A 19366-nucleotide genomic window follows, 5' to 3' on the forward strand; every position below is an offset into this window, starting at 1 on the left:
ATATTAAGTCAGACATGCAGAATGAATGTATGGCAGCACTAAATTTATGCAGGCAGAGCTGGGTCCTGCAGTGACTGGGTACCGTGCCAGCCACAAGGGCGCAACAACAGCATGTGGCTACTTGGGACATGAACTCATTTCCTTTGTGACTCTTCCCCCCAACCCCTCTTTGGCAAGCTCTCTGTCCCTTCTTGATTGTGAACTGCTCACCATTTGTGTGTGTTTTTGTCTTCACCCAGGTGTCTGTCATGTGTGAACAGTGCCTTCCGCTGCCACTGGTGCAAATACCGCAACTTGTGTACCCATGACCCCTCCAGCTGCTCCTTCCAGGAGGGACGAGTCAACACCTCTGAGGTTGGTGGTACACTCACACGCACAAGAAGATGAATTCTCTGTTCCTGTGTTTTCTCCACACACAGAGCCCGTCTCAGTTTCCTTCTGCTTGCATTGTTGTCTGTGTTGCAGCTCTCTGCCAGCCTCCGGGCATGTCTTCTGAAAGACAGCCATCGAATCTTCTCTATTTTTCCAAAATGCCGCCTCTCATTCAGAGCTCTTGTTCTCGGCAACACCAATTAACAGTCCATTATCCCCAGAGCGACTGAGCTTAACAAGTCTTAACAATGTCACTCTGACCACGTCAGTCATGTGAGATGGAAGCAGCTTAAACACGCCGCGGTGTCTTTGGTAGATTCTGGCTTTACACACACTTAGTGCTTTGATTGTAGTGGAGCTACTTTAAACTGAAAATGATACTTCACTTTGACAGCACTCCTTTTTTTAATATATTCTTATGCATGACGCCTACATGACATTGTGATTTCTCTCCCCTTGCTGGTGACCTTCAAACCAAAATGCAATTTCCTCTCTCTGTTTTGCTGACACTCTTCTGCTCTCTGCCCCCTGCAGGACTGTCCCCAGCTGGTGCCCTCGGAGGAGATTCTGATCCCAGCAGGGGAGGTGAAGCCAATCACCCTAAAGGCCAAGAACCTGCCACAGCCCCAGTCTGGCCAGCGAGGCTATGAATGTGTCCTCCACATCCAGGGGGTCAGCCATCGAGTCACCGCCCTTCGCTTCAACAGCTCCAGCGTACAGTGCCAGAACAGTTCGGTAGGCTAAGAAATGCTTCTTTAAGCTTAGCTAAGTCAAGTGTAAATGTCTGCACTTCTCTGGCTTTTGAGTTGAAAATTTTGTGTTATTTGTTCACATGTACACCAAGTGAGACTCTTAAGTAATTTGTGAGTTTATGTCTCCATTGACTTCTGAGATAAGGGAAAATCTGTTCCTGAGATGACCTTATGATGCAAAGAGCATCTACCAGTGTTCCTGTTTGTCCGCATATCTGCATACATACAGATATGTATGTCTATCTGGAGAAGCACTCTTATATTTACATAGATTTATACACTTAAGAGCTTTGTATTCTCAAAGACCAGAGCTGTTTGCTTCATGCAGATTCCATGGGAAAAAAGAGGAGAAAGAATAAGATAGTTAGTGAGTGAGCGCAAGGTCAATCCCTGTCATACAAATTAAGCTGAAATTAAAAGGATAAAATTGCACAAGTGCCTTTTTAATGTTAATTTTATAATGTGATACATTTTGAACCCTAAATAAATTAAACATATTTTTTCCACTATCTTTTAAAATCTGCAGAATGTTTTATATGTGGTGTTCTCATTTAATTTAATTTATTAGTTCACTTATACATGAACAAGTAGCAACAGACACTGAACATTTCAGCAGATGTAGCCCAACCTAATTAGCTTGTCTGCATTAAGGCTTTTTGCTAGATAAAACAAAAATATCATAAAATGTTTAAAATAAAAAGGTAGAAACATCTAATTTAATTAGAAGCTGCTTTGCATATTCACCCGATTTGGGAATTCATGAAGAAAGGGAGTTTTTGTCATTTTTTTTGTTTTATCTTCTGTTTTTTTTCTACTCTGGATTCATGAAACTGATACGTTCAGACAACAAAACATGACCATCAAGCCCAGCAGATGGGAACAATTTGTACCTATTTTTGCATCAGGCTGCTGCCGTCCTCTCTGTAGCCAGAAACACAGCAGGGCTGAAGTGATCAAAGAGGTCTGGAAAAATATTTTCAAAAGGTGAGCGCCAGGTCCGGATAAGATAAAGGCACTTGAAAGACATTCAAAACTGCAAGAACAATATCAGACCGTCTCAGGGAGGACTCCTGCTCACATCAATTTCATCTCTTTTGTGATCACTGTCCTGATTTTTGGTGAATGCGCAGCAGGTAGTATTTTTCCAGTTTTAATTCTGCTGCATCAAAATTACAACCAGCTGTATTTTTAGTGTAATCTTCATGCCAAGCTCAGGTTTTCAAAATCAGTTTTGTCTAGATTGAATTTAAAAAAGCCTGGGTGACCTTAAATGAATGCAGAGATGTTGCTTGTTCTGTAGTGCTACTTCAGCAGCAGACCTTCCTTTGTGTGCACTTGAGAATTAAATGAACCACGCTCTGTTTTGCACATACACACAAAATAGCTTTGTGAATACTCCAGAATGTTCATAAATAGTTAAGTCCTTTTGGTGTTGAGTTGTGCATATATTTTCCAGTCTTCCAATAGTCCGAAAGCATCTATTTTGGAAAATGAATGTAGGTGGTTGTTTGTATCCAAGCAGACCTTGACCAATTTGCCATTTTAAGAAAGTCTTCGCAAAAACATCACATATTACCGTCTATAAAAACAGATCTCTTTTACCACATGTTGCATGTACTTGTGTTTCTGAGAGTATTGTTTAGTCAAAGCTGACATATTCAATAGGTGATTACAAAGGAGTGAACCAAAGAAAACTCAATGTTTCCAGCTGACCCATTTTTTTATTGGGGTGGTTCCTGTGTGTCAACTCAGATATTGAGATGATGTAAGTTTGCTGTAACATAGGAAGGAAATGTTGCTTCAACTGCTATACAAGAACTCACGGGGATTCCAATTCCCAGACCTCCCATTGAAATATTCCTCTTTCTTTCTCTTTTCCACTGTGTTCCTCTTTTCTGTCTCTTTCTGTCTCTGCTTCACTGACTCTGGCCTCCAGTATCTGTATGAGGGAATGAGGATTAGTGAGCTGCCTGTGGATTTTTCAGTGGTGTGGAATGGCAACTTCATTATTGACAACCCAGAGAATATACAAGGTAAGGACAGTAGATGTTTGCATAAAACAGGGTAGATAAGCAAATGAGATAAAATGGTAGAGCTGCACTGTATAGAAACATACAGAGGGAGATAATTTCTCATCTAACATGCCGTCAGTTTTCCTTTTAACAAATATACACTTACCACATCTTTACTGTGTTGCCTGCTTTACCCCACAGTGCACCTGTATAAGTGTGCAGCCCAGCGGGACAGCTGTGGCATGTGCTTGAAGGCAGACAGGAAGTTCCAGTGTGGCTGGTGTAGCGGAGAGGGAAGGTGCACACTGCGACATCACTGCCCTCTCATCAACCCTTACACCACTCGCTGGCTCAACCTGTCCTCCAAGAACGTGAAGTGTACCAACCCACGCATCACTGAGGTTTGCACTGATAATCAGCTTTCTGTCTTGCTTGCCCGCCCACTCAAGTGCAGCTGCAGTCAGTCTGTCACTGTCTGCTTCCACTGCAATCTGGATCTTCATTCAGACACAATTCATCATTGACAATCATCTTGTGCTGCAGTACTGCACTTAGAGTGCCAAATTGCAAATGTATTCATATTCCTTTCAACATTTCGATCTGTTAAAGACACAAACTTCATGCTGGTTTATTGGGATTTTATGTGATAGAACAGCAGAATAGTGCATGCTTATGAAACAGAAGAAAAGGCACATGGTTTTCACAGTTCTATACACAGAGAAACCTTATAATTGTGGCATTAATTTTTCCCTCTCAAGCCCTATTTCCATCAATGTGTTTTTTGAAGTATTGCATTAGAAAAGGTTGATGGACACGGCAAAATTCAAAATTCCTAAATGTTGCAAAAAAAAAAAAAAAACTCTTACACTTGCTTTAGGTGGTGTGTGGCTTTTCTGAATTTGCTAAAGGGGAGATGCAGAGACACATTTGCCAAATAGGTTCTGATATAGCAAACCTTCCCATCCACTGGTGATGGATCTGTACCTTAGTGGATACACAAAATCCAGAAAAATGTAAAAGTCCAAACCTCCAGGACGGTCAGATAAAAATGGGAGTGTTTGTAAACATTGATTTGTTTATATGCAAAGATATAGTTTGATATAAACCATTCCATTGCAGCTCTGGCTGTATGTTTTGTGACGTTGACCTTCCAGTTGAATCTTCGCCCCAGCCTGTAATCTTTTGCAGCCTGCCTGCAGGGCGGTCCTAGCAGGCAGTCCTTTAGCCTGCCAAAACTGTCCAGTATTTAGTTCCATCCATCTTCCCATTAACTCTGACAAACTTTCTAGTCCATACAGAAGAGAAGCATTCCCCCTGCTTCATGCTGGAATCACACTGGGAATAGTATGTCTGTAGCTAATCTGTAGCATTGGTTGCACTAGAGTTTATCTAGATTCTAGGGGTATCAGAATGAAAGAGGCTGAACACAAAGCCATGTCACATTTTTTAGCAGAGGAGTGATAGACTGTACAGTTAAAGATCTTGATTTCAGCTAAAGTAGCTTTTAGTATTTATAAAACATTACCAGAGTTGAGCTGACAATACCTGCTCATATTTGTGCAGACACATTTAGAAATACTGAATTACTTTGTAGAGAAATGCAAGAAAACTAAGTTTTCTATTCTTCCCTTGCTTAGTCTGGATGCAGCATGGTGCTTTGCTCACCTACTTCTGTGAGATCTTTAAATGCTTGGTGTCTCACTGCAGTTTGTCCAGGTTTATCTAATTGTGAGGAAGAATCTGCATCTAATTGTTTATGTGGTTGGCTGTGTCATGCTCAGAGTTCACTCCACCTTCACGATTTTTGCAAGGGCAAAGCGGGGGTGCATTCACACATAACAAGGACAAAGATACTCAGTTTTAAAGGGCTGTTGTTTTGACATCTGCTTTCTCTTTGTGCAGTCTCTATAGATGCTTCATCATAGGTTTCAAGTTTTTTTTTTGCCTTTGCACAAGGTTAAATCAGGCCTTTGAAAGCAACTTTGGCACATAGAAATAGTTGGCAATAGAACTTTGCAATCAAAGGTCTGAATAAATATCGCTAAAGGTTACATAAATATCTTGCATTAGATTACAGGCATGTATGAGTGGCAGCTCCTTCTGCTTCCCCCACACAGTTGAAAAGCCCCACCCATTACTTCAATATCTTCCATCTCAGCAACACCTGGGTCGTGATCTGGAAGTGGTTAACTGTTTTCCATAATTGGGCCCTTGCTTGCTCAGGCCACGTTCTCCTCCACCCTGGTGCATTTGCTGTCACTGAGGAGTCAGGCCAGTTGGGACTGACTATTTAATTAGGTTTGGTAACACACCAGTGCTTTGTGGTTAACCCATCAGACCTCTCTGTCTCCACATAGATTCATTCGACTTCCGACTTCACCACCACATACTCGGATCAAACTCTAGCCAATTAAAAACTTAATTCAATGCGGTGGTTAATTGATCTGCTTATCTTAACCAGTTTTTTGTGTAAAAAAAGAGAGCAATTCTAGGATTGTTTCCCCCTTCACACCAGTCCTCTGTTTTCTACTTTTTAAACTTGTGCTTATCTTAGCTTATCTTTTCAGTTTGTAATTTATAGCAGCATGTTTATTTCTTAGTTTTGATAACATAGATTTTAATCTCAAATTAGAACAGTTTTTGAGTTATCTCCTGCACACAGTCCTATGTATACTTTGAGATATTGCCCTTAATTAATATTCCAAGTTATGTTCAATTGTTTGCAGTATTATTTTGATTAAATTAAATGGGTGCCAACAAAGCAGTTCATGATTTGAATAAGTAACCTGCATTAATGCAATCTTATAGGATGTCTAATTTGCATGGATCTAATTCGAGCATGTGTTGTACAACTTAAGTTGGACTTTTATAAATCATTTGTAAATAATGTAACACATTGCAAAATGTATTTTCTCTGACTTTTGCATTCACTGATTGTAGGTAAGATACCACTGGCCCCTACCCTATTCAAAAAGTCTACAAGACTTAATATAATTGGCAACATATTTAACATTGCTATTTGAGTTAAAAATAGTTTACACATCAAAAGTTATTCACAAAGACTGTTGGATGGCTATGGCTCATCTGAGCAGATTTGGAGTCCATAATGAGAGACAAAGCAAAAATAGAAAATGAAATGCACATTTCAAATTAGGCTGCAAGTGCAGAAATGTTGGATTACTGGATCCAGTTGTTATACAGAAGTCTATTGATTATAGCTGCAACTTTGCTGACAAGGTGTCACCTTAAGATATTTCCAATAATTGTTTTCTTGTTAACATGGCACAAATATTTACAGTGAAGACCTTACTGACTAAAGCTTATTTAAAATGAATCAATTAAACTGCTGTGGAAATGGAATGCATTTTTTTTGTTGCATTTTTTTTATTATTTATCGGTGATTGACTCCAAAAGCTGCTGTGACATTGCAGAGTGTGTTAAAAGCCATTTTACCAGAAGTCCTTGAAAATTCCCAAACTGATTTAAGCAAGAAATCAGTTTGGTTTCTTAAGACATTAAACATTAAATCATCAAACCTGGAAGAGTTGTGGCTTTCTTTTACTGACATTTAAAAAAGGAATATCTGAAGATACAATTGAGCCAGTGTGAATTACACAGAGCCAACTAGAGCTCTGAATGAAAAGGGCTACTTCGAGCTATCTGAAGTCAGATTTCTTTGTGACTGTAGGGTGCAAAACCAGCTCTGCGTGAGCATGTACTTCAAACACAGACACACCTATTTTAATTTTTCCTTTTCATTGGTCGTGAAGTTTGCTCCACCCGGAACCCCCCTCTAGTCTCTCATTGATTACAGTTTCTTTAAGAAGCAGACATCCCCCCCAGTGGGGTTGAATTTATTAATAAATTTGGTTTTGATTGTATGCACCGAAGCCCCAATCATGAGCTGATTTGTATACATACTAGCACATTAGTAGATGTGCCTACCACAAGATAGGCCTTTTAAATAATTAATGTTTCTATTAAGTGCCAGGGTGCCTCCCACCATGGTCCATTAATATTGAAGAGATGTAAGCTCCCACTAACAGCAGAGGGAACAACATCAAATGAAGCTGGGGGTTAGACGTGCATATAAAAGGCGTCTGTTCAATTGGCTTTAGCCATAGCTTCTGTGTGCGTTTACAGCGAATTGAAGAGGCTGCCCTGCCTGCCAGTGACAGCCTGTATAAACTTTGGTCTGTAGCCTTGGGAAAGAAAAATGTCAGATTCAGAGTTTCTTTTTCTTTCACCTCCTCCTTGTATGTTTTTCTAGGCTAATTGTTTTAGCTGTGCACAGTATAAAACATAGAAACCCTTAAATTAGATACATCCTTCATTGCTGCACCATAATTTTATACTCAAACCTTTAATTTGAGCACATTTAATTAGTGGGTAAAAATCCCTGGGTAATAAACAATTGTTTTTTAACAAGATCATTGCTGGCAAAGTTGACGGTAACCTTAACCATTCAGTTAAAATAAATGCAGCTAAATTAGATTTTTGTTTGCACCGCATTTATTTTCAAGTTGATCAACTTCCAATTCATTAGCAATCAAGAAAAAAATGATAAAAAAAACAAACTGACATTTCTTTTAGTCACCAACCTCAAAATTACATGAAGACACATTCTTATCCTCCCACCAAACACTGTGAGGACAATAAGGGAAAAAAAAAATCTTAAAAGCTCACTTTTGGAAAACGGATGTGTTCTTCACGCCAACTGCCACTTTCTGTCTGACGTAAATGTGTGGAGTTTGCTAAGTGGAGACCTTAGTTTGGTGAGGTGAGACTATAAGGGAGTTTTTCAGAAACACACATTCTATGTCGATTTGAGCATAAAACAAAGAGTGAGCATGTGAAAAAGTACCTTATGTTGAGTTCAAATAAGGAGGAACTGTGATGTTGTGGACTTGTTTTTCTTCCAAAGACCCAATGAACCTTGTTGGATCTTACAAAAATCAAGTAAATTTTAAATAAAAATCAAGTGAATTCAATGAGTAACTAAAAATCGAGTCTTTCAACAGGAAAGACTCCATTTCCTGTTGAAAGACTGGAAATGGAGTATTATCTAAAACGATCTCTCTCTGTAACTTTGTGAATTTTTATAGATCGTAACTATGTGCTGTGCCTCTGGCAGAAGCAGTAATTGTGCCAACAGTGATTTTGTTAAAATCAAATATTTTTTACCTAAAGGACTTTTTTTCCCTGCGATTGTTCAGATTAAATGTTCTCAAACAACAGATAGTGTTTTCACAGTTTTTAGTGTGAGATTGTGCTACTGCAGTACGATATCAAGGCTTTTTTTGTATGCATCTTTAAAAAAAAGGGTGCCAATAAATGTGACTGGCATTTATGTGTAAAATTTTTAATGAAAGCAACACTGATTTCTCCCATTTTTTCCCCTCACGTTTCCTCCTCCTAACACACACTGAAAGCCCTCTCTCTTTCCATCCCATATCTCTTAGCTCTCTACAAGACATTTAAGACCCCATAAAGAATTTAGGATGCTGTTTGTTGAGAAAAAAGTGACCAGAGCGGTTTTATCAAGCCCATTAAATTTTACTCACAATTAAACGTGACATGCTCAAATTAGTCTGAGTAGAGGCTAAAGACAATGAGATTAGCTGCAAGCTTCTAAGCTGTGTCAGACTATTTTATTTCCAAAGCTAAATATGCTGTAAAAGGAGAGGGGGATGCAGCTTCTGTGTGTAGTGCCCGAGAAGTTATATGAAACAGTGAGCAGAAAACAGGAACATGGAAAAAAAGTGCTGATATTTTAACTTTTAATGATAGATGTGATGATTAAATGTTATTGCTGAATTGTCTTGGAAAATTCAGCAGTTGTAGCTGCAGTGACATGCCAGACTTGCATGGCCTGAAGGCACTTGGGATGGTGGATTACTCTCTGCTGTGTATATTGGGTTTAGCCATGCCTGCATCAGCACATCTTCTCCTACAATTACTTCAGCCGAATATGTCAAGACCACACTGACAGACAACCCCAGGCTTTTCACATCAGAACATTGTCTCTTCCTCCCTCCAGCTTAAATGCATAGCTTCCTACAAAATATTTCTTTCATAATGATTTCTTTCTTGAAGATTTGAACATCTCCTTTCAATTTAGACGGTCTTTCTGCATAATGCTTTTTGCAAAATACGATGGGATGTCAAAGCAAATAGGAGGCCAGTAATCTGGTCCCCTGTGTTCAAAGGACATAGATTAGACTGGAGAAAGTGCACTAATGGGATGCTGGGATAGCTGTGTGTATGCAGGCTAGCTGTTTGTTGGGAATTACCCTTCTTTGACAGTGTGACAATGTCACACAGGCAGCAGCAGTGCTGGTAAAAGGATTACACAGGAAATGTGGATTGGTAGCACTGGGTGGTAAAAGAACGAATAAGGGCACTAGGGTGTGCATGCGTGTCCAACAAGGATTCCTCTGGAAGTCTGCATGATGATCCAAACTCAGAAGTTGGTGTTTGGAGGAGGAAGTCGCATGTTATCAACACCATATAATCTTTCTTCTATTTCACAGTTATGTTGTACTTTGTGTTGTCTATCATACAAAAAGGAATAAAATCTGTGTTTTTAAGATTACATGTGGAAAGGTCCAAGAAATACCAGCCCTTTAGACACTGGGCAAGGTGATAAAAGAACTCAAGCGATGCTAAAATGATGCTACTGACGAGATTATCTACAGCATATCATTTTAATACATTCCTTCCTGTACGTAAAGGTCATTAGAATCAGGTTTACTGGCAATCAAAGCAGAGTCTTGTGTACAGAAAGGATCCATTATAGATTTAGCGCCTTTGTGTATATAAGAAATGCCGAGACAACGCGCCTTGCAGCCTGGAGACACTGGTGGCGTGTGCCTTTGAAGTGGTTGATTTTCTGTGATCCTGATGAATCAAGCCTCTGTCTGCCAGTGGGGAGCTCAGTCAAATGGGTTTCATGCATGGATTAGACTTCCTGTGCTTATTTCACCACGGGAAAGGCTCTATTTCAGCCTTTAGGGTAGGAGAGAGGAGGTCTCTCAAGCTTTTAGCTTTCCCATCTGTGATATAGAAACACCATCTCCACCTCACCTGTCACCCATCTTGGCTTATGGGGCAGAACAGAGTGGGATCACTAACCTACCAGTGCTACCCACCACACCCCAAATGCTCAGTCTGTCTTCTCCATTTCACTCCTGCTGTCTCAGGCCACTACAATGCTTATGTAACTGTCACTAAGTCTACTCAAATAGATGACATGGATATATTTAGCCATTATGTTTCTCCCCCATTCTATACCCTGCATGCCCAAGCATTACTAAAAAATTCATGTATTCAGACCCCTCAGGCAGTGCAGTGACACACTTACTTTACATCCAGAGCAATTAATGTCCGCTGAATCTAGATTACAATGCTGACGTCCCACAGGAAAACCGGCAAAGCTGCGGTGAGTGTACCGGGTGGAGTGTGGAGGGTGCACAGCACATCAGTGACCGGTTAAAACTCTGTGTTGGTTTTTGTTTTTGGATGAGTGGCCAGTAATAACATATTGATTGTTTACATTGCACTAGCAGCTACACAGCCAAGCGACATCCCCTCCCTATTGCCCACCTCTTTCTTAGTTTCTGTCTTTTGTTAACGCCCTTTCCTGCCCACAAACGTTATTTTTACTCGTACTCTTTTTTCAGTCTCTTTTTTTGGGTCTAAAGGGCTGGATGAATGCCAGGTCGACTATTCAGTGTGGCTTTGCAGCACAGAAGGCACTTTGCCACACTGTGCCAAGGTCATGCTGGGAAGCCATATTGCAGTTTATGAGTAGGTGGCCTACACTAACCATTAATATTGCCCCTTGTTACATTAGCCATTAATAGCAACAGCAGAAGATGCTGATCAAGCAGTTATCCCAGGTGTTGTTAATCCCTTTCATTTCTTTGTGAATTTTATTACTTAATTAGTGTCTATGAAATGGAAATCTTTACTGGTTGTTGATGTTCGAGTGCAGATTGGAGTGAGGTGTGAGTGGGGTCAGCAGTCGGAAATGTGGGATGTACTAATAGAAATGTATTTTGATTAAACAACCAAGGATTTATTTTGGTTAGAAATACTTTGTCAGACTAAACAACTGATCTGCGTAGTCAGTGCAAGTGGTTTACTTAGTGTTAAATCTGGTAAATCCTAATAAGTTACCAAAAAAGAATATTTGATGGACATGCAAGGCATCAAAGTAATGCCTTCTCAAAGAAAAGTGGTGAATGCAAAGTTGCATTCACCACTTTACTGCTCATGTCAAAGTTGAGCAGTAAATTGAAACTTTATATTGTGGCTTATCCAGCAAGGAAGAGGAAAAACTCAGAGAGCAGTAGCTTGGAAACCCAAGAAACTGGCACCCTAATGATGAATTTAAAAGCATGTCAGATTTGCCTGCAGTTAACATTTAAATATGACCACTTATAAAACTTTATTCTAAAACTTTAATTCTGGGCAAAGTGAGATGGGGGAGATAGAGGAGAAGTTCGTGTCCCACACCAGAATACTAACAGCCCTGAAGTGTTACCATGTTTAAACAGACGAGCCAAACTGTGCTTTAGCTACTTATGTGACTCCAATGTCCTCTTGCTACAGTAACTCACCTCAGATCCTGACATTGTTTTAAGAAGTGCAACAAATTTACACAAACATGTGTTCTGTGGCCTGTGCTGGTTATACAAAACATTTTACACCTCTTTTGACAAGTTGGTTTTTGTGTCCTTCAGGTGACTCCGATGGCTGGACCACCAGAGGGAGGAACTCGGGTGACTATCTATGGCACAAACCTTGGCCTTGCTTTCTCAGATATGGTGGACAACGTAGAAGTGGCAGGTGTCAGATGCACTCCTGTGGAGGAAGGCTACATTATTGCTGAACAGTAAGTCACAAAACAGGAGAATTAGCTAATCAGCTTGTTACTTTTTAGTTTACACCTCTAGGCATTTCAGCATATTATGCTAATTGGTAGAAAGTGTTCTATCTAAGGAAACTCAGCTGGTTGTATCGAGTGAATCTGGAGCAATCCCTCTTCCTGAAAGAGCATGTAGCAACTGTTTATTAGGCTTTCATAATCTGATATGTTTACAAAATTATGTTGCTTTGTTCTCAGTTTTTCCCTTCCTTATGAAACCTCTTTGTACTTAAAAGGTATTTAGTTATATAGTGGAAGAGCAAAGTTTCAAAAATTAATTGGAAAAATAGCCTGAATTTAGTCATCAATATTAAACAGAAAGTGCATTATTAAAGAAAGTGTGAAGTTAAGTGCAGTTCTCGCACAGAAGTATCCTGTTCCTTCATTAGGGAACTGCTGATTTATCACACTTTGGTTACTCAGTGCCTCATTTTTGCTCTGACTGTTTTTCATCAGCTTTTCTCCAAAGAATCTGGGTTACATGGTGTATTCATGTATTAATAAATCTTTTTCACTTTATAGTTCCAGCTGTCAAACACAACAGAAAAACAGATCCCTGTTTATTTTATACCCTTACCTACAACAAGGTGTTCAACCTTATCTTTCTAAGATATCTATTTTCACCTCTTTCTCAATACATTTCTAACATTTATACACTGACGAATACAGCAACATACCCAGTAGAATTACAAGTGTTGCTATCACCCTTTTATTCTATAACAGCAATTTTCTCTTTTGAGGAAATAATCTACTGCAGCGCTTTTTTCTCTTCCAGGTGACCATATGGAGTGGGTTGGACAAAATAATCTTGTGCGTAGTCCTGTCACTTAAAACAATTTGAGGCTGCAAATTGAAAGACAGCGTATTAGTTCAGTTTGCAAAAAATAAAAACTATCATGGAGGAAATGACATACTTCTCTTTGTACTTTGGAGAATTCTTCTCTAAATGTGTGGCTCAACTCGTCTAGCTGCAGAGCATTTGATAAAATCAAGCTGAAAATCTGCTGATTCTGGTCAAAAGCAGATTTCTCTGTAAATATATTTTTAGGTTGATTTACACAATGACTTAAATGCACACAAGTCTCTTTCTGATTTAGATTTAATAGAATTTACTAAAAAAACATTGATTCAATTGACTATTTGTTTCCTTTTTGTAGTTTTGTTTTAAAAACATCACCATTGTTGTAGTATTATAATACATGGAAAGAGTACGCAAACTTCAGTACTGAATATTTTCAGCTTCTCTAACGCAGTACCATAATATTACAACTTTTAAAGTTGACCATTAGCATGTAGCCTGCGGTTTTCAAAAGTGATTTGTTGCATAGAAAGGTTAGAAATTAATCAATATGTTCACATTGAGACTGAAAGTTGCTTTATCTCACTATCTTTCCTTTAATGAAGACTGGAGCTGGTCCAAGCAGTCTGTTCCTGAGTTTGCTGTTAGACCCCTGCAGGACACTAACCCATTTCTCTCAATGTTTCTAATCTCGTCAGCTACAATCCCACAACAGCTGTGTGTGTTTACTTGTGTTTACCTCTCTAATTGTCCCATGCTGGGCGTACATGATATTAAAATCTGTCCCAGTCACCCTGAACTAATGAAACATGGCCTGTGCCACACAGCTCACCCATCATCTCACTCCCGGCTAGAAATGCAGATGTTTGTTGACTTATAGACCAACTAGCTGGCATTTCATGTGTCTTCTGGTATTTCAGGCCTTGCATGAGATACAAAGGATCATTCACGTATTGCTTTAATAAAAACCTTCACATCAGAAATAAGTTCAGTTTCCCTTAGCTGCAATTTCTTTGGAGATACTTCAGAAAAGACACAAACTACTTGACTTGCAGCCATCAAAGATTTCAGAATAATCCAATCTGAAAGAGAAGTGCTGTTTGAATAAAAATGAAGCTTCAAACAACATTCCCAATCTCTAGTAGAGCTATGTAAAAAAATAATCATTTATTGCCTAAGAAATTGCACTAAAAATGTTGAAAAATCTAATCTGTGAATTGAGTGTAGTCATTCACGGAGGAATAAATTGAACTTATCAAGGTTTTTCTGTTTCTGTTGCATAATGACTGCTTTTGCAATGATGCCAAGCCTGGAGATTACATTAAAATGGAACTAACTAAACCTATTAAGTAACTCAGACTTCTTAGAAACTTTCCATTAATAATCCACAACTTCCTGTTTTTCTGGGGAATAATAGATGCTGATTTCTCTTATTTGCTCTTCAAAATGGGAAATACAAGAAACAATGCCCGTCAAACAAGGCAGATGTGAGCAGATGTTAATAGGTTAGGAAATGGCTACAACAAGATAGCTACTAGTCTAAAAGTAACTATTTTTCCAGTTCTATCCAAATTAAAGGTGAGACTTTTGTAGATTTTACAGTGTTACCATTAAGTGACTAGAGTGCTATAAACACTTTCAGAATATTTAAAGTAGAGCAAATATTCCCATATAATCTTTGTGTGTGTGACTCACTTCAGTGGTTGGTTAAAGTAATTTATAATCACCTCTATGACATAGTGTCATGTCGTGCTGTGAGAGTGAGATAACACATGCAGCTGACTGAATGAATATACATTCACATCCACACACTCTCAGAGGAGCCTTTAACCCTAATTCTTCCCTTGGCCTTCTTCTGCCCTCAGAATGAGAAACAGCTAACCATTGCACTAAGTATATCTTATTATTATACTGTTGAAAATGACACTTATAAACAGATATTCTTATTAAATCTTCTAACTTTTTAGTAATGTAAGGATATCAATAAAAGTGTGTCTGTGGGAAATTCAAAAAATACAGAAACTTGTAATGAGCAGCAGGTCTGTGGCTTGAAGCTGTGCACTGGCCAGCTGTGATTAAAATTCATATTGTGCCACTTGGCTTTAGGGGACAATTTGTCAGCAGCATGCTGATCTGACAGCACTTTAATCTAAATGGGGGAAGGCAGGGAAATTCATTCACAGTATGTGGTAGACGGAAAACAATATTTGGTCAAATTTGAAGAAGTAACCCATTATTTGCTTTGGCGAAGCTTGCAAAGAGGTGGATTGATGTGTTAAATTTTGTGCTGGAATTTTATCTCTGGAGTTCTGGGGATCATAACTGCTTGATTATAGGCATCTTCTAATCTAACTGTGGGTGTTTGTTTCCTGGTGTAATGCAGTTACCAGGCTTTCTATGATGGAAGCCTGAGTTAATATGACTAACTCAGAAAAATTGGTGAAAAACACTTTTGCTTTGAATAAAACTCTTCACTTTGTCTTCATCAGCCATTTTTTTGAGAAACAATTCCCTTCTGCTACAGATATCCAAGATTCCACATCGAATCTTCATTATTAACCATTTCTTTCTTCTTATCACAATGTATTAAGGAATTAAAGTCAGACATTTTTCAAAACATATTTTCATAAATCTACAGTTTAACAAAGAGCTGAAGATAAACCAGGGATTTTGTGTGAGAAAGTAAGTGAATCCCTGAGCCTCTGAAGCCTGGTAGGAAAAAAAAAAATCTCCTTTAGCCACTTTCCATCACATGGTGCATCATACAGCACAAAACTCCCACAGCCATTTGTTTTAATTCAGATAATCGGTACTGGAGAAACATTACATCAGCTGTGCTTCATCAGCTCCACCCCTACCTAGCCCTGCCATCTGCCTCGCCACACACTCTGTCTCCCTTTGCAAACTGTGATTGCTCCTTGTTCTTTATTACTGCCTGGCACCAGCAATCGATAGAGATACTCACTTTATTATGTCATTTGATCTAGTCACCTGCTGCGTTGGGTGTCACCTGATCACACGCTATGATAGAGCGTTATTGATCCTACTGCGTGATTTGCATTAAAGTCGCATCACAAGAATGAGAGCAGCGCTGCCGGGGGGCCGCGTTGTTGGTGGGCAACTTTACTTCAATCAGATCAGAGTTCTGTTGGAGCGCCACAGGAGGAGCACTGGTTTCATTGATCATGTCTTCAAGGGGGTTCTGGTCGATAGCTGGATGTGTCCTCATAATGGCATGCATGAAACAATAACAGAAGATTGCAATTAGATAAATCAATATCAAATAGAGAAGTGTTTTGATAAGTTTCTCAAAAACTTTAGTAACTATAAAATATAAATGCAAATATAAAAGTGACAGATCAAGTTCAATTCAATCCAGCAAAGACAGACTTTTAATTCCAATTTCCTAATTAGTGCTTCAAACCACATCCACAGAACCAAACAGTGGTGGTAACATGACTAAATGTAGAAAACATGAAATACATTTAAATTATTTTAGAAGGCACTGTATGCATTTTACTGTACCCCAATTTTACTACTAACCCTTTTGATAAGAGGTGCATTAATCCTATGGGATTTTTTTTCTTGTAGGATCGTGTGTGAGATGTCTGCGGCTTCGGCAGACAACAGACCCGGCCCGGTCCAGCTATGTGTGGGTGAATGCAGACCAGAACTCAAGACTCGCTCCTCACAGCTCTACTCCTTTGTGGTATGTTTGCATTTAACTATATAGCAAATAATTCTCTGGACAGAAATTTTCATGTTTGGACTTTAGTCAATAAAAGTCCAACAAAGCAACTGTGTATAAAACCTCTGTATAGATTTAGTTAGTTGAACGAAGGGGAATTTCTACTTGCAAATTAATTGTTTTGAGGGCCTCTGGCAACTCAAAGACTTTTAAGTTGCCATGCCAACCACCAGTGTAATTAGGCAGCTTGGTGTTTTCTTATGAGTTAGTTTTGAAATATCACTTCTTGATTGACAGCAAAAGGTTTTAAGAGGTCCTCATTAGAATTCTGTGGTTTTCCCTGGTCGGTGATTCTCCTGCTCTTCATTTATGATCAAGTTGTGAGGTTAATATCGCCTCATAAATATTTTGATAAAGACTTTTTCCACTTTTCTCCAGTTTTGCAAGTCAATTTGTGTTTCACATCCTTCCAGCTCAGCAAATATTAATAAAACATTGCTACATATTTTAGAAATGTGGTTGAACAAAAGTTGTTCAGGGATCTTCGCAGCTTTTGACCTTTGTAAGCAATAGATCTTTCAAATTGAGAGCAATGGAAACATTTGTAACTTCTTAAGTTGTTTAAGTTGTTGTTTCTTTAAACTATTGTAATTATTATCTAAATGAATTGATCTTGTTCTTCATAAATATGTACAAAAGTGTTATACTAAATTTTCCTGCTAATTGTATCTATGTGGAATTGGAAACTTTTGATACTCAGGAATCTGGTTGGCACACTCTTCTTTCTCTGTTTTGCACAGTTCTAAACTGCAACCAGGTCCACATACGTAAGCATGCACTCTATCCTCAAGGCCACTTTGTATCATAAAATCTCAAATTGTTGGCAATGCTAAAAGAAGGAATGCTAATTTGTTGCTTTGATTGTAACAAGTGAATCCTCAAAGTTTCAATTTATACCCCTGCATGAATGGTACCCTTAAAAATGTGCAAGCGACTCATGCCGTGATCACACACCATCACAGATGCTCGGTTTGACTCTTGTGCTGACAACACTCCTGATTGTCTTCCACTTCATGACCCCGATGTCTGTTTTTCCTAAAACAAGCCGCTCCACTGTCTTTCTACACATATGTCATATCATGTGCTTCTGTCCAGAGAACTCAAGCACAAGGGATTTGTGGTCCTTTCACACATAAAACAGGATCCATTTGGGTGGAACAGCTGATTGCATTGTGTAACAAGGTTTTGCCGAGGCACTCTGGATCATATTTAGCTGTGCTGATGGAAGTGGAAAAATTGTTTCTCAGGCAGTGCCTGAGTCTGGTGAAGACTTTTTTTCTTTGTAAAGTTCATTGCAAAATTTTGGCCAAGTTACTACCAACAATGTCATGATTATTTACTAAGATTTTTTGTGATAGATCAACAAACAATGTAGAAATTCAACTCACGTAGTATGCATCCTCTTATGTTATTGGTTAGGGAAGTCTCTATCAGCTGTGCACATCAAAAGAGATTTTTTTTTAACCGCTCCTTCATGACCAGTAGCTGCCATTTTCCCACCTAAATGCTTTTGCAGGACACTATAAACATTAAGCAACAATAAAAATAAGTTTTTACAAATGCCTTCTATGGGCTTTGATTTTTGCTGTTTATCCATAATATTGTGCAGTAGAAATATTCTTTGAAGCCTGGACATACACATGCCTTTTTGTTGCACTTTTACTGATTCAGACATTCTTGAAGAAAACACCCATTCATCATTGAGTGGATCAAAAACAATTTTAGTAAAAAACAGCTTTACCACCTTTCAAGGTTGACAATGATGTACTCTTTTTTACTTTGAGGTCTAACCTGCTGATTCTTTTTTATTGTCTTTCTTTTGGCACTTGTGACTTTTATTGACCCAGCAGGAAATGTGTAGAGAGAAAGGGGGAGACATGCAGCACAGGTCTCAGTCAAACCCAGGATGGTTGCACCGATGACTGTAACCTCTGTATGGGGTGCCAACTCTTCCGCTACACGATGCCCTGAACTGCTGACATTTTTTTTTCTAATCCAAAAGAAAATAAGCAGATCACAAGAATATTCCAATTTATGCATTAAGCCCTATGTGCCAAACCTTCAATCTGATTTTTACGAAGGTCAAAAAGTGACTCAAGTGATGTGTGAAAAAAACAAGACCCAGAGCCAAGAGAAAATTGACCAATTTCATCACTGCTTTTCAACTTCTTTATCCATGTTTCTGGCATTAAATTTAAGTAATGTCACAGAAAATGGTTCAATAATTTCAAGACTTCTTAAAAAACCTCTCATAGTGTCCCAAAAATGTTTTTTGATACCCGAACATGATTTAATGGGTTGGAAGGCATGTGAGAGAGAAAAGACTGACAAATAAATTAACTTGCTAAAATGCAAATAAGGCTTTTCTGTCCTACACCCTCTGACTCACAGACATTTCTCTGCTTCTGTCACCTCAGTCTCAACCTGCAACCAGCCGATTATCCGCCATCCCATTTGCACTTACTCACTCACACTTCCACAATTAGCTTTCTCGTAACAATTAACAGCGTTCTGTAATTAGCAGTGTTGTTCTCAGAGCACCTGGTTGGTTCCCATGCCCTGGAAGTCACCTGTACTGTAGCAGACAGTTCTGAGTTTTGCCATTATGAAGCTCTTGGCTTTGTGTGTCCATGTCTCTTTAATGAGTGGTACACCTGCCACCAAGTGAAGATATTAAATTCTCCAGGGGTTTCTTCACTGAGGCTAGAATTTTCACTATTCCTTGCACAGCCAAAACGTGAGGACAGTTTC

General features: G+C 38.9%; 1 protein-coding gene across 1 annotated transcript in view; it reads left to right on the forward strand.

Moving 5' to 3' along the window:
• The window catches only part of plxna2 (plexin A2), a 214620-nt gene that overhangs the window by 139779 nt on the left and 55475 nt on the right, over positions 1-19366 (forward strand). Inside the window, exons 9-14 of the mRNA XM_005798917.2 lie at positions 240-354; positions 907-1107; positions 3061-3157; positions 3338-3537; positions 11884-12035; positions 16459-16576. Coding sequence (XP_005798974.1) covers positions 240-354; positions 907-1107; positions 3061-3157; positions 3338-3537; positions 11884-12035; positions 16459-16576 — 883 coding nt within the window. The remainder of the gene's footprint in view (positions 1-239; positions 355-906; positions 1108-3060; positions 3158-3337; positions 3538-11883; positions 12036-16458; positions 16577-19366) is intronic.

Source organism: Xiphophorus maculatus, chromosome 1, assembly GCF_002775205.1.
Source record: "Xiphophorus maculatus strain JP 163 A chromosome 1, X_maculatus-5.0-male, whole genome shotgun sequence".
Lineage (NCBI taxonomy): Eukaryota > Metazoa > Chordata > Actinopteri > Cyprinodontiformes > Poeciliidae > Xiphophorus > Xiphophorus maculatus.